Source organism: Marmota marmota, unplaced genomic scaffold (genome assembly GCF_001458135.2).
Source record: "Marmota marmota marmota unplaced genomic scaffold, marMar, whole genome shotgun sequence".
NCBI classification, from domain to species: domain Eukaryota; kingdom Metazoa; phylum Chordata; class Mammalia; order Rodentia; family Sciuridae; genus Marmota; species Marmota marmota.
The window spans coordinates 39,484,262-39,500,394 of NW_026000108.1; the positions used below are offsets into that span (position 1 = coordinate 39,484,262).

The 16,133-nt window shown below is 41.2% G+C and overlaps 2 protein-coding genes across 3 annotated transcripts in view; both read right to left on the minus strand.

Annotated features, from left to right (window-relative positions):
• The window catches only part of Scfd2 (sec1 family domain containing 2), a 386,233-nt gene that overhangs the window by 39,840 nt on the left and 330,260 nt on the right, over positions 1-16,133 (minus strand). For both annotated transcript variants that reach the window (XM_015482103.2, XM_048784468.1), the window contains exon 6: positions 2,704-2,849. In XM_015482103.2, the coding sequence (XP_015337589.2) occupies positions 2,704-2,849 (146 nt within the window). The remainder of the gene's footprint in view (positions 1-2,703; positions 2,850-16,133) is intronic.
• On the minus strand, positions 3,797-4,259 carry LOC107139233 (transcription initiation factor TFIID subunit 13). Its single transcript, XM_015482104.2, has one exon. The coding sequence runs from the start codon at positions 4,216-4,218 to the stop codon at positions 3,844-3,846; it is 375 nt and encodes a 124-aa protein (XP_015337590.1). The 5' UTR covers positions 4,219-4,259; the 3' UTR covers positions 3,797-3,843.

The window sequence follows — 16,133 nt, forward strand, 5'->3', positions numbered from 1 at the left end:
CTGGGCCTGATCTGCAGGTTGGTCACAAGTCTGCTCACCCTGCGGGCACGGGTGGCGGTTTCGCTCCGCCCCCACTCCAGTTGGGGTCACGTGACCACCACACCGGCAGGGCCTGATCCGGGCGTGGGCGAAGGATCTGCTCTGCCCCTACTCCAGTTGGGGTGACGTGTGTACCACGCTGGCAGGCCGCTGGGCCTGACCCACCAGTCTGTCACAGGTCTGCTTACCTTGCAAGTGCGGGCAGTGGCTCTGCCCTGCCCTTCCTACCACGCCCATGTACCACTGGGTCGGGGGTCTGCCTTGCGGGCGCGGGTGGCGGCTCCGCTCCGCCCCCTCTCCAATTGGGGTCACGCGGTCACCACGCCAGCGAGCCGCTGGGCCTGCTCAGGGCGCTGGCAGCGGCCCGGCTCCTCCCCTCTGGCTCGACGACAAATCGAGAGAGACTCGGGTGTCTGTGCCTCACCCCCCCTACCAGGAGACCATCTATTATATTTTTTTCCCAAAATTTTAAAGACTTATTAAACATACATACTCATATATATTTTTATTTTATTATATCTTTATGAAGTAGGATAATGCTTTACAGAATGATCTGTAATGTTTTTCTCCACCTAATGAATCATGAACCTATTGTAGTTGGACTTTCCCAAGAAGCAGACCTTGGGACAGAGATTCCATATGGCCCTTGCCAGCATACCCAGCTTAAGCCCATTTGTTTTATGGCTGTGCAGTATTTCACTATGTGTTCGTAGCACACTTTATCCCGCCCCACCCCCCACTTCCTGATAGTGGCCATCTAGGGTCTTTGGTGAGTGTGTTGATGTTACTGATTCCCTATAAGGGGAGGTAGATGCAACAGGCTATGACAGAGGACAGAGTTCTGAGGCCTGGAGGACTGGCAGCAAGGAATCCATCTGGACTGCTCATCATTGTCCACATGACGCTCAAGGTTTATAGCTAATGCATGTGTATGTGAATGAAGCAGGCCAAATCACTTACCACGATGATCAGAAAACGGAAAAGACCTCATTAAATTAGTGGTTTATTTCCTCTTTCTAACTATAGCAGTTATTTGCTTCTTGACTTCTTTGGCCTAAACTTTATCGTACATCACCAGTTCTATCATTCTTTTGGAACTAATCCATACGGCAATATTTAAATTGCTGATTTTTTTTTAAATGACAAAACTGCATGTGATTAGTGATCTGAGTGATTGTATTTTGTGGCAGTGCTATCCTTAGATCTTTGTTTCTAAGTCAGGTGCCAGTTTCTATGGTCTTCAGTATAGTGGCAAGTGATTTTGGATGACCATCAGCACCATCAATCAATACTTCTAGAACCTCCATGAGAACCATAGTACAGAGGAGCAGGAGTTTTTTGTGTTGGCTGCAAAGACCCAGAATCTGCCGCTGGTCACTGTGTGCCCGTGGTAGGTCAGTTGACTTTCCCGGGTCTCAGATGATGCCTCTTTGGCTTACTTATTGGAATCCAAGGAAAAACTAAGTGCAGAGTGCTGTACTTAGGAACTTCAGCTGCTATAGGAACACACGGGGGAGAATCAGGATGTGCTAGCTGTCATGGGGAACGTTAGCTTGTCTATACACCCCCTTATAGAGCAGACTTTCTGAAGCTTAGCTTCTCACTGTGACACAGTCCTCATTAAGAGCACATTCAGCTCTCTAAGAAGTTTTATCAAATGCAGTGGATTTTACTAAAGATTTCATGGGAAGATGAGAAGATTCCCACAGTCAAAATTCATGATATTTTCCATCAGAAACATCTCTCCTTCCCTGGAAGCTCAGGCTTGGTCACCAGGAACCTTAGAGAGACTCCCCATGCTCCATGGCTACAGCTTTTTTTCACTCCTTGAGCTCCCCTCTGGCTTCTTCTGTGCATTCCCCACACTGAGTTTCATTTTAATATTGGTTTCTCATACTATCTTCCTACTCAATGGTCAAAACATTCTTTGATGTTCTCTTACTCTCCTCAGACAGCCCTGAGGGGGTTTTAATAATAAGTATTTGCCCCTCACAAACTTCTTTTTCCTTATTATATAATTTTTAAGTATTTTTATTATTCTGATTGTTCAAAATGTTTATAGACTGTTTAGATCCAGAAACTTAGGACTCATCTAGGGGCAGTCCTTCATTTGGCACCTCCCAAAGAAACCAAAACACTTGCCTAGGGCTATAAAATAAGCCTATGACAGACCCACAGTCAATAAACTATGGATGTGCTGGGTGCAGTGGTGCATGCTTGTAATCCCAGGTACTCTGGAAGCTGAGGCAGGAGGATTATGAGTTCAAAGCCAGCCTCAGCAAAAGCAAGGTGCTAAGCAACTCAGTGAGACTCTGTATTTAAATAAAATACAAAATAGGGTTGGGAATTTGGCTCAGTGGTTGAGTGCCCCCGAGTTCAATTCCTGGTTACCCTCCACCAAAAAAAAAAAACAAAAAACAACAAACTATGAGTGAGTCCCAATCCAGTGCTCATCCTACTGCATCCCTCCTAGGGTACAAGTGAATTGAGAGGCTTTCAGAGTCAGTGGAACCCAAGCCCAGAACTAAAAAGGAATAGGCGTTCATCTAGAAAGAACCCCTCATCTTAGGAATTAAAATGAAGGCTTTCCGTACGTATAGTTGTAGCCTTTGAATCCTCTAAGTGCAACCAATTAGACAGTCACTTTAGGGCACATGCACTTGCCTGGTGGCCGTGATTCCCAGGGACACACACAGACTTGAACTGTTTCATGAGACTCCGAGCTCCGGCAATGTCCCGAAGAGTACTGAAGAGCTCATCCACGGCAATTTTGGATTTGTGAGATGTCAGGTTAATTGAAGAGTCACAGCCTGAAACAATCCAGAAATATTTTCTTAGGTGAGCAAATTCTTTTTTTTTTTGTTTTGTTTTGTTTTTTTTCTCTTTAAATGCAATTTTAATCCTTATTTTAAGCTAAGGGCAATAATTTAATGCAGTAAGCTAAATTCACACAAAACCTGTATACTGTGAACTACAAAAGTGGTTTTTGTAGCTACAGTTTTAGTCAACTACACATTTCCACAAGTACTTACAAATATGTTAAAAAAACACTACCCCAAATGCTTATCCTACCATTAGCTCATTAAACATTGCCATTCCTGCTCCTGAAAGTAGATGATTGGGAAAATGAGTTCTAAAACTTAAAAAGTAACTTTAAGTCCAAAAGGTTTTAAATCAAAAAAGTCTTTCAACATGGAAGCATCAACATGAAACTTTTAAGTTTCTAAAAAAATAAAAATAAAAAAATCACTCTTTAGAAAATATTAAAACAAATTATCATTTAAGACACATAAACATTCTTACAAAAAACTTGTAGTTTCAAATATCATCTCCTTAAAAGAAAACCAGTTCACTATCTTTAATAACATCTCAGATCACTGTTGTCTAAAAACTTCAGAATATGTAAGGCATATGTCTCAGCTGTCATAGTCAAAATGACACTTAGATTTCACATATTAAACAGCTATAGTATAGCTTATAATGGCACAAATATACCTAACACATAAATAATACTTCATCCTTTAGATAGTCAAAAGTCAGAAGGAACTGCATAATTTGTAAGGTACTTTAACTTACGTGTAGTCATTAAACTCAGTAAGTAATTCAAGTATAGTCATGTAAAGGCAGGCAATTAAAGGCTCAAGGATTACTCTAAAATCAAAGACATGAAAATAAAGGCTGAAAACTTTGTTTCTCCATCTTTCATTTACATGCCTAGATATTAGGACATTACTGAAAAAAATACACAATTATTATATATGATTTCCACAGAATATAATGAAATTTCATGAAGTACAAAAATTATCAAGATCCGTAGTTTGCTTCATCAAATGCTTTTCTAGCTCGTTTCAATTCTTCATTCATGGTAAGCAAGTCTTTAACCCTAGCAAACTTCCTTGGGTCCTTTCGAATCAAGAAGACGATATCTTCAACTTGTACTCGACCTTGTCTTCCAATTGACATTGCCTTGTGAGTCATTTCAGTGATGAACTCTATGACAAGATCTTCAAGAATATCCACTGACTCAGTGTAAGGATTCTGGTCATCCCCAAACCCATACATCATACATCGTAATTCTTTAGAAAAAAGTCTCTTTCTTTTTCCCTGTCCACCTTCTGCACCTCCTCCAATTTCTTCATTTTCCTCTTCAAAGGTCGGGTCTTCTTCCTCATCTGCCATCCCACTAGCCCGCCAGCCCACAGCGCCGTGAGCAAATTCTTAAATTAAGTTTTCTTCATGACAGCTTGAGCTTGATAATACAGTTGGGAATTTTTTAAAAACCCCATTTTGCCCTGGCTGTTTACCAACTGGGCTGTTTCAATCACCCATGAGCAACAAAACATATTGAGTCTAAATGCCTCTGACAGAAGTGGTGCTCAGAATGCTTGGGGTCACAGCCACTGGCTTAGACCCCTACACTGCAGACGGTTCATAGAAAGAAACTCCCTAGGGGCTGCACTCTTCAGAATACAGCTTTGGGAACGTCTAAGGAGCCTCAAAGGAAAATATAAGAGACCCCTTATGAAGCTCCCTTGCTTGAATCCCACTAACTGTTTCCATAAAGTCAGACAGAAAGACTGAAAAAAGATAATAGAGTTGCTCCAATAGCAGAACTTGCTGGGATGGGCATCTGTCTGATGTACTAACAAAGCATAAGGATATTTCAAAAGACAGCCATTCAGAGCTGAGGAGACACAAAGGGGCCTCACAGAGTGTTCTTGGCATTCATTCTATTTCCTTTTGAATTAGATGGACTCACTCTCTATTTTGTTAGAAGCTCATTCAGGAGAGAAAAGATCAAGAATAAGACAGAAGTTTTTAAAATGGAGAAAGATTAAAATGTGTATTCTTGACCCTCTTATTTACATCAGATGAGCATTGACTCATTACTTCTCACATCGCCCTGGTGAGGTAGGAGCAATTATGTTCTTCATCTTGAGGATGCAGGAACTGAGGTGTAGGTTAGATAACACTCCCATAAGTGGACATTATCAAAATCCTGTCCATATCTGCAGTGTCACCCCTCATGTCACCTGTAGGTTTGCTGAACAGTTCTTGGGCACTTTGAGTGCTTTCTAGCTCAAGTTCCTGCATGTCTGTCTGTCTCCGTCTCTGTCCCTCATCTTTGTCTCTAGTTCTCCTCATCTGGAGTTTTCTCTGGTTGTAAGAGTGTCAAACCTGCACAGGTGCAGACTGGAAGTGCTGGACAGTCCATATACATAGAAATAACTCTACTTTCTCACCCCTTGCAGGGACACTTTTGAGTTGTGGTCTCCATAGCCTTTCTGAGGGGATCAGCCACCCACAGCAGAAACTCATTCATGAACGTCCCCTTGATCAGCCTTCCTTCCTTCCCTGCTGGCTCATTGTGATCAGGGGCTACCTTTACAAATGCAGTAACTGCACTCAAATCCTTGTCTCAAATCCTTGACTCCAGAGCTGCCACTGCAATTGAACCTAGGCAGGCTGCACCCAGAGCTGTCCTCTCCTTTGTCATTGTTGTTTGGTAATAGCTTTATTAATATGTAAATAATTCCCCATTTAAAGTGCACAATCCAATAAGCTTTAAGTATAAGACCATTACCCTCACAATCAATTTTAGAACAGCTTCTATTGTCCCAACAAGAAACTACACAACTGTCAGTAAGAAATCCCAATTTTTCCCTTCCACTACACCCTGGCAACCACCAAAGTGCTTTCTGTCTATGGATTTACCAATTCTGAACATTTCATGTAAATAGAATCATAGAATATGTGACATTTTGTGACTGGCTTATTTCATTTACCATGTTTTCAGGGTTCATCCAAGTTGTACTGTGTATCAGTGCGTCATTCCTTTTTATTGCCTACCATATTTCATTGAATATACTCATTCTACATTTTATATACCCATTCTTCAATTAAGGGATACAGGGCTCCTGTATCATGCCCACCCTCCCTGATCTCCCCTCCCACCCTTCTCCATTTACTCAAGTCCATTGCCTTTAGCCGAGGCAGAATGGTGGTTTCCATGGCTCTACCAAATGTTAGTTTTGCATGTACAATTTTTTGAGTGGATACACATTTTTCTCTTGGGTATTTACCTAGAAATAGAATTGCTGGGTCATATGACAACTCTGTGTTGAAATTTTTGAAGAACTGCAGACTGTTTTCGAAAGTGACTGCACTATTTGACATTCCCAACAGGAGTATAAGAGGGTTTAGCTTTATCTGTTTGTTATCCAAATTATCCATTTTCTTGATTATAGCTATCCTACTTAGTATAAAGTGAAGAGACACTTGTTGATTTTGATTAGAGAACTTGTTTTTTAGGGAGAAATTATAGAATCAAACAAGCTTAAACTTAAAAAGGAATTTATCTAACATTTATAGAAGCATTCAAAAGAACCCAACTCTATCAAGTAGCAAGGTAACACACAGGTAGCTGAGTCCATGCTCTTAATGACTGTGTGACATTTTATATAATAACTCTCAAAGGGTGGACAAAAATCCTGTGTCTAATCTTTGTCTTCTTGCTTCCAGAAACATCTGACTCATTACCATTAAGAAAAAAAAATCAAAGTATAGTTGTGCTAATCCATTTTTTATTGTCATAATGAAATACTGGAGACTGGAAACTTTATAAAGAAAAAGGGTTTATTTAGCTCATAGGTTTGGGCTGGAAATCTAATATTTGGAGAATCTCTCTGTTCAGCCTCTGACAAGGGGCTCTTTAGCTATACCACAACATGGCAGATGGCATCATGGTGGGAGAATGTATGAGAGGAAAAGATCACATGTTGAGAGGAGAAGCCAGAGAATGAGGAGAGACCAGTATTTTTCCTTTAATAACAACTTGCTATTTTGAGAACTCTCTCTCTGTAAAACCAGTATTAATCCCTTCCAAGGTCAATGCCCCTAATGACCTAATAACCTTCCACTGGGTCTTACCTCTTTACAGTTTTACCCCTAGTTATATCACCACATTGGAGACCAAACTTCTAACACATGACCCTGGAGGACAACCCACACCCAAATCATAGCCCAGTGAGAAAAAAACATCCCTGTGTTCAATAGACCCTACACACACGGATCTATGAACTGCAGGGGCTGGAAGGGAGCCAGCTGATGGAGAGGATTCAGGGGTCACATGTTCTTACTCCCTGGAACCCAATGCCAAACTTTGTGAGAAGGAGCATGTGTGCAGTTTTCTAAGGGACACATTCATAACTTCCTCCTGATTCCTAAAGAGGTTCATCACCAAGAAAAGCTCAGATCCACAGGTACAGACCATTGAATGACATCACACCATGCTTGTCCTTGGTAAGACACAATAGTCTGTGCATCAGGCACCAATCAACCAGAAGAAGTCCTGGAAGGGAATGGCTTCTCACTAAATCAAGAGCTTTCTTCTTACAAATTCTCAGACTGAACCATTTAAGATGTCAGAAATTATATCAATGATATCTAAAGATCTAGAGTATGTATTGCTATTTCAAATAAAAAAGGCACAAAACTAAGGAGAAAGAAAATGATACTAGTTCTAATACTATGTAAAGTGTTTTATTTCTCTAAAAGACAACCTATTTAACAGAGTGACATTTTTTATTTAAATCAATTCACTTTCTATAGAATTGAGAAATTTATCCAATTTTTTTATATGGCTTAATTTTTTGGAAAGTGAGGAGTATATTTACTCATTAAGCTGAGTGTAATAGAATCATCAGCTAGACTAAAGATTATTTACTAAAAATTCTAGATTATACATGGAAGTTGTTGATTGTACACTGAAGTTAAGCAAAAGCAACAATTAAAGTCAACAGTGAATCAGGTTGTTTGAAAGAAGTGTTTATAGGTTCTGGTGAATTGAGCTCAAATGAATTCAACAGGAAAATAAAACTGTCAAATTGCTGGAAGGAAAACAAAAAGTCCAAAATTGACTAATAAAGTAAAAGTCCCCTGAAAAATAGCCAATTACGTCCATTGTTCAAACCAGCCGTACCAGGGCAACTTCCATCCAAATCGTTAACTCTAATTCATCTGTTATCCCCAAAGAAGTGTGCAAGGATGTGCATGCTTTGGCGACACTAGGTGAAGGGGATTTGTTTTTTTCAGTCTTTAGGCATTTTTCCTAATTAATCTTCACTAGAAAATCTATTTACCCAAATTGAAAGTTAAACGTGCAAACTCTTTAGAAATATGGTCAGAGAAGATAAATATCTTGTGGGAGATCACATATTGCTACCACCAGCAGGGCCAGGGTCCAAAATGTCCCTGTCTACAGACCTGAGCTGTCCATGTACATGGCCTCCCACCATTCAAAGTCTCATCCTTGAAGGCTGCTCATTTCAAGTTCACGTTGAAATTAACAGATAAGAGGGGATGTGGATACAAAAGCTATTAAGTGGGGTGAGTTATTTTCTGAGAGGATGGTAATCCCTATAATCATGGAATGCTCACTCTATGCTAGGAACTATTCTAAGAAATTTATTCATATTAGCATGTTTAACCTCCACAGAAACCCATCAGATACTGCTGTCATTCCCATTTTGTAGATGGAGAAAGTGAGCCATAGAGAAGTTCCACAAGGTCGTTTCTCGAGTCAATGGTAAACCTGAGATTCAAATCCTTGCAGGCCCTCTCCAAAGGTGGTTCTGTGAATTCCCAGTACTGACTGCTGTCTCAGATGTGTTAAGATCATACATATAAAAAATCGATAGTACCCCCCCCCCAACACACTTTTTTTTTTTTTAATAAAATACTTAATTCACTACCAAGCTAAAGAAACACTTTTAAAATGGAGGGAATGGTAAATGCCTCTCTTCCTGGGAAGACCTGGGCCTGTCCTGGGAGCAGATGCTAATTGGTGGTTCAGGTCTAGACCCTGGCCCTTCTCCCTTGGCCACACAAGGTGTGAGGTTTCCCAGGACTGGCTGTGTGGGCTCTTTTGAATCTTTGCTCTGTAAGGTGCTGTATTCAGTTACTTCTAATAAGCCCCGGACAGCCTGCTTTATTAAGCCAGTTCCTGAGATAACAGCATTTTGTAAGGGAACTCTTAAGTGTACAATTCCAGTGAACTCCATTTAATCCACTTAGTTAAATAGGTAATAAAACAGAAGCTGATCCTAGCCTTTAGCTAAGCATAGTCTGTGTACTTTAGTTGCCTACTTCTTGATAAGGGAGGCCCCTGTTTTCTTCCCAAATGGGGGAGGGGATGACTCATTCTTGCAGTTTCTTTCTCTGTGGCCTGGCATCTCTTGGGCAGGGGTCCAGTTACTCCTCAGAGTAACAAAGCAGGGCTCCTGTGTCATGCCCACCTCCCTGCCCTCCCCTCCCACCCTTCTCCATTTACTCAAGTCCATTGCCTTCAGCAGAGGCAGAACGGTGGTTTCCATGGCTCTGTACACGGTGGGCCACATTTTCAGCCACAACAAGGTTAAAATGGAAAGCAGGCTGAATCACTTAGCGATCCTCTTGGGATGGCTGGAATGAAGCTCTGCTCCTTCCTCTATGTGGCTGAGATATTCTATTCTGTACAAAATGGTCTTGAAGGTTTGTGGTTCTTGGGACATCTTTTCATCGTTTCCATGGTTTGATTTTATTCCTTGTGAATTCAAGAAAATAAAGCAAATAAAGCATCTTGTATGGGAGACTTGTCTCAGTCTGGACTGGAACTGAAGTAGCTCTTATCTAAGGCCTTACACACATACACATTCACATACACACACACACACACACGCAGATTAAACGATTAAACACAGGGCACAGTTACTTGTGTGGCTACATGTGCTGAAAAGCAGGGAGCGTGGCTAGATTAGGATTTGAAATGTTTCCCTATTTACTGATATTATTCTCCTCGTAGTTCTAAAAGTTTTTCTGGCCCCTCATAACTTTGGAAAAAGGTAGGGTCAAGAGGCCTGGTCATGAGGCCATTTTTTCTTCTGGCCCAAGGATGTTCTTCTTGTCCTTCTAACTGGTCTGGAATTGAAAGCACAGGCCACTTTCTTGTTTGTCCCCTGCTGGCTGCTTCTCTGCAAGCTGCAGGGGGCCCACCTCGAAGGACCAGTCAGAGAAAAGATCTGCTAGGGGGTTTGACATGGCTGGATAGGGCAGAGCATTGGGAGGTCACAACCTACCTCATCCATCCAGCAGTGTGACAATGCCTATTCTCTCTTTTGAAATGATTGTTTGTAAAAATGGAGTTTTGTTTCTCAGGGCTTTCATTAAATGAGAAAATAAATAAACAAAATAAAAACCAAGAAGTCTTTAGCAAGTGGTGTCACATCTAAAATCTTCTAATGATGTGACTACATAAAATGACTCCTGAGTCAGGTGGCCCTGCCAAGTACATAAGGCAAACAATAGAAGCTCTCTTTTCAAGTGTGACTGGGAAAGACAGGAGACTGGGAAAGTTATTTAAAGAGAGGAGCACGAAAAATCAATATCTCATGCACATATCCATATCCATCCATCCATCCATCCTTATACACATATAAATAAATGTATTTTTTAAATTAAAACATAAATGTTGGGGCTGTGGCTGTGGCTCAACGGTAGTGCCCTTGCCTGGCATGTGTGAGGCACTGGGTTCGATTCACAGCACCACGTATAAAGAAATAAAATAAAGATCTATCAACAACTAAAAAAAAAATTTAAAAAAACATAAATATACTCTCATTTAGTAATCCTTTGATGAAAGGCCAAGGTCTATTTTTTTGAGCATTGTCTGCTGGTCACAGTTCTTTCTTAACAACATGCAGGATGCACCTTGTATGATTTCTGATATACCATTTACTCCATTTAAAATGGAACTGGCAGTTAAAGAGAACTTCAGCATAATCTGAGGGCAGAATTCTTTTACAATTTATTGTCTTTTGATCCTTTATAGTTGCCTTATTTACACCTAATCTGAAAGGTTTATTTTGTTTGTTTGTTTGTTTGTTTGTGTGGTGCTGGGGATGGAGCCTAGGGCCTCATACATGATAGGCAAGTGCTCTACCACTGAGCTACGTCCCCAGCCCACAAATGCATTTTTAAAAAGTGACTTATCTTTATTTTCAAAAGCATTCAGTTAAGTTTGTCACTAAAACAGTTTTCTTTCTGAATTTCTATTTTATCACTACATGAAAACATTTAATCAAATTTTGCAATTTAGTAACAAGTATAACTGGCATAAGTAGGTTTGGGGACAAACGTAGCCGACTATTGAGAAGTACCTAACTGGGAAGAGCAAATGTGCATGGGCACACAGAGATGGCTTTAGAACTACGAGGGGGTGAGTGTTTTGGCATTAGTCATATTTTACAGAAGGATTACCAACATTATTTTGGTGACTGGGTCATGTGAAGGCAGGTGAGGAATACAAGAAATGTGTGTAAGTATACAAAAATTTATATTCATTATATATATTATTACAAATGAGAAAAAATCTAAACACATTCCTGAAGTTCCAGTTATACTACCCAGACAGTCTCAGCTACATCATCAATCTCATCTAAATGACCTGGTGTGACTTTTGAGTCCTCTAATAAAAAGAATCATAATCTAGGTTGTCAGATTTCGGGTGTCACAGAGCCCATTTTCTCCTTCATTGTAGAGGCCCTGAGCTACACCACACAGCAGGGGCTTCTCGGCAGGGGTAGAGTAATGTTATGGTTTAGATAACATTTTGAAGTGCCCCCAAAAGCTCACCTGGGAGACAATGCAAGAGGATTTAGAGGTGAAATGATTGGTTCGTGAGAACCTTAACCTAATCAGTGCATTAACCTGCTGATAGTTAACCCGGTAACTGGGTGGTAACTGTCAGCAGATAGGGGGTGGCTAGAGGAGGTGGATCCTTGGGGGCGTGCCTTCAGAGTATATATTTTGTCCATGGTGAAAGAAGTCTCTCTCTTTGCTTCCTAGTGCCATGTTCCCAGTTGCTTTCCTCCACCACACTCTTCTGCCATGATGTCCTGCCTCACCTCAGACCCCGAGGAATGGAGTTGGCCATCTATGGACTGAGACCTCTGAAACCATGAACGCCCCCAAAACTTTTCCTTCTCTAATTGTTCTTGTCAGGTATTTTGGTCACAGCAGGAAAAAAAAAAAGCTGACTAAAACAAGCAATGACATGAATATGTTTAAGTGTATGAGGTATTCTAACAAAATCTGTGCCAGAAATACCAAAGTGAGGCCACAAAGGGTCCAAGAGAGGTAGGCACCCACGAAGGCTATTTCCTGAAGTCTCTTCATAAGCCTCCCTCTGGCTCCTGGTTGGACAGTCCTATTGGTTTGCTGACTCTTACTCTGTATCCTATAATCTCTTATCCTGCAACTACAGTTGTTGCCTAAGTAACAATGGAGGGAAGCAGACAGAAGGACAAGCTCCAATGGGAGCAAGACTCTGAACTCTCCTCTGCTGAACTCTCACTGCTGGTCCCTAGCACCGTACCTGGCCCACTAAATATTTCTTAAATAAATGAATAGGGAAAATAGAGAGGTTATAGGAAAAATAGTGGAATCAGAGTAAATATTCTGTACAGCAAAAGCACTGATTTTCTTGATAATAAACTTTATCTCAAAGATAAACTACCTCTGCAGGAAATTTCAAACAAAGAGCTCCCAGATGGTTTTGAGCAACTGCAGCCTACACTGGGAAAGAGATCAACTCCCAAAAAGGCGACCAGAGAAGAGCAACCTCTGTGGTTGCTCTGATGAATTCTATGCAATGATGAATTCTGTTTGTCTATTTAACACACAAAACTAAACCACACATGGTTTAGGAATATATACATATATGACAAAACTGTTTTTAAAAGAAGCGAGAATGACAAATACACACTTCAGAGCAGTGGTTACCTCTGGACAGAGTGGAGTAGGGACGTGTGTAAGCAAAGGGACAGGACAGGGTGGTGGGTCCACGGGTGTTTATTATATAATTATGCTTCTTAATGTATGTCACCTAATCTTTTATAGATAACAGCTATCTTTGTAAAAATATAAGAAAAAACAGTTCCACTGCTTTCTAAGCCTCCAGCAAATTCAGCTTTTTAAAATAGATGATTAAAGGAACAAATGACAGCTGAATTCTATTATCATCAGGCAGGTTTGGGATGAGTGGAAGACATGGGAAGACTTGTACAGTCAAGAGAGAATGTGACATGCTGCATGTGGATGCCCAAGCTCTGAGGCTTTTGAGGAGAACTCATGTAGGAGGAAGAAGGAAAGAAACTGTTAGGAACATGCTTTGAAATGCACCCATTTTTAAGGGTAGCTTTGCCTGGCAGGGTTCAAGGTCAAGTTGTCAGGCCCAGAAAGCAGAAATCCTATCTGAGGTGCAAGCAGAAGTGCCAAGGAGGCAGCAAATCAGATGATACTAGATTATCACAAAGCCATGAAATAACCCCAACTATTTCTAAAAATCTCCTCTAAGATGATTCTGAGAAATATCTCCAAGGTGGCTCTTCTGATTACCATAACTGAAAGATAGAGAATTTCTTTATCTTAAGAATGTATGTGGCTAACTAAGGGAATCCTTGAGAACTTAATAGATGATATGATACTGTATCATATGAATTAATACAATTTCATGTTCGTCATGATATTGTCTATCAAACCAATCTAAATATATTATAGGCAAAGAGATCCTGAAGTTCACCATTCAGAGTAACTGAAACAGATACAATGTTTGAGGATATTTCTCAAAAAATGTAGGCATTGGATTTTTGATTAGTTACATAATCTTCTATTATTGGGCTTTTACCATGGAAAACTCAGATCTCTTTCATATCAATTTTGACTTTGGGCTGCTTTCCCAGTCATGAAACCTGCCATACAGCCACTTACAGAGCATGTGTTCACAAATCTCACCATCCCGGAGGAGTATGGGCTCCTACTAGTCACAGCCAAGGGCTCAAAGTGGCAGATCTCACTATAAGTGCTTCCTAAAAAGTTGCTTGTTTTTGTTCAGTTAAATTAATTCTACTGAATTACAAGCTTGCCATTTATACTATAATAAGTCCCCTTTCAAAGTGTGGTGACATTTCTGCTGGGTCTGAAGAGCTCAATATGGTTTGCCCACTCTCAGAACTGCCTTGACAGGTTACCTGGATCTGTTTTTTTTTTTTTTTTTTTAAGAGAGAGGGGGGAGGGAGAGAGAGAGAGAGAGAGAATGAATGAGAGAAATTTAATATTTATTTTTTAGTTTTCAGCGGACACAACATCTTTGTTTTGTATGTGGTGCTGAGGATCGAACCCGGGCGGCACGCATGCCAGGCGAGCGCGCTACCACTTGAGCCACCTCCCCAGCCCAGGATCTGGTTGTTTTCAAAAGCTTCCAGGTGGCAGAGCCCTGGGAGCTAGGCTGCACCTTAAGACCACCTGAAGGCCACCCAGTAGAGGAACACTATGACAAACTGTTACTGTGACTTCTCCTCTGAACCAGAAGAAAACAAGGTACACAGAGCAATCATCACACCCTGCTCACAAGTTAAGCACTGCTGGTGATATTTATGTTAAATTTTGCTTACTTTTTTTTTGGTGGGTGGGGCAGTAGCTACAAAAGATGAACTGCAACGAAGATAACACAGGATGGATGAGAACAGGGTTGGAAAAATGTGATCTGCTTATTTTATTGTTCTCTGAATTGGAGAAAGCCTGCCAATCCTTCCATTACAGCTGAGAATAATATTTCCCTGGTGCAAAGTTTCAGCACCCATGGGCCAGGCCAGCATGTCAAAGGGAGGGAAAGGGAGTCCAGATACTCCTTCCATCGATGGTCTTTCCCAGACCCACTGGTGGCTGATCCCACCTGCCCTACAGGAAGCATGTCTGATGTACCCCTTCTTGCAACTAGCTTGTTGCTGTGTTACCCTCCATACCCTGTCCCGCCCTGTTCTCCATCGTCGCAAGGGTATTTGTGTGTATTGGTGGAAGAGGACAAGGGGGCATATTTGGGGACCTGAACAGATACAGCTGCAGCAGAGACTCCAGAGCTCCCCCAAAAGACCACATGGAAGTCTTCCTGCAGGTGCAGGTCAAAAAAGAAGCTGTGAAGAACCACAGTGTGAGGACTGTTTGTGTTCCAGTCTGATTCTTAGCCCATTTCCAGTCTAATTGCTGGTTTGAAAAATACTACCAAAAGCCCAATGCACATGAGGAAAAAGAGATAAGATTGTACTTCACTTTAGAAATGCCAATGAAAGTGGGCTTAAGAGTGTGCAAATAATACAGTGTCATTTCTGGCTATGACATGCTGCTGGGAAATGCTTTCTTACCCAGGTTGCCATGAATGCTGCCCTCTGTAATGCCTGTTAATTACACAAACCTGCACTACGCTAATTGTCCATTTGTAGAAAAGGGTGAAATCAGAAGTTCAAATCATGGCATATTTAAAAGCTTTTCAAATTACTGTCTGGCTGTCTCCAGGCTCTTGTTCCCACTGTCATTTGGAAGATTTCTTTAAACCCTTTGTTTTCCATTTTGTTTTTTGAGCTGCGGCTCCACTGGGCTTGTTATGAGATTCTGGAAGCACAGGGGGACAGCAGTGTCTTCTTACCCTCATATTTTTGGGGGAAGATGAAGTGGTTAAAAATAAGGGATCATTTTCTGATCTCTTTGGGGAATAAGGAAGAATAAAAGGGAAGCTTACTGGCCTAAAGTTTCTTTCATCCCTTTTGTTTCTTAAAAGAATAGAAGAGCAAATGGCGTTTATTTTTCTTCCAATAGCAGACAGATCAAGTGAGGCCCCTCCCTCTCCCCACCCCCATGGGCACACAGCTCCGGGCCTCACTCTAGGTCCCCTGCACCTGTTGTTGTAAATCTCCATTGAACCGAGCCAGCATTGCTGGGCCTGAAATTTAAGCTCTCACTAAATGAGGCCCCTTATCTATCACTTTTCTGTATTTTCTTTTGGAGTGGCGTGGATTAGTGTGTGGGTCAGCCATTCCTGATTCAGAGATAGGATGCAATCCAGAAAGGGCTGCCAATGTGCCTGTGGCAAGAGAGGAGGACAAAAATATCTCCCTGAAACCAGGAAGACGCTTGAGACAGACCCTGGAAACAAAGGCAGAGAAATCAAGGAAAGCTCACAGGCTCAAAGCCACTCAGGTGACACCCCAGTGGTTAGGGTTTGG

Bases quoted from the DNA above. Each gene is read 5' to 3' on its own strand.
- LOC107139233 (XM_015482104.2), bottom strand. From the start codon at position 4,218: ATGGCAGATGAGGAAGAAGACCCGACCTTTGAAGAGGAAAATGAAGAA.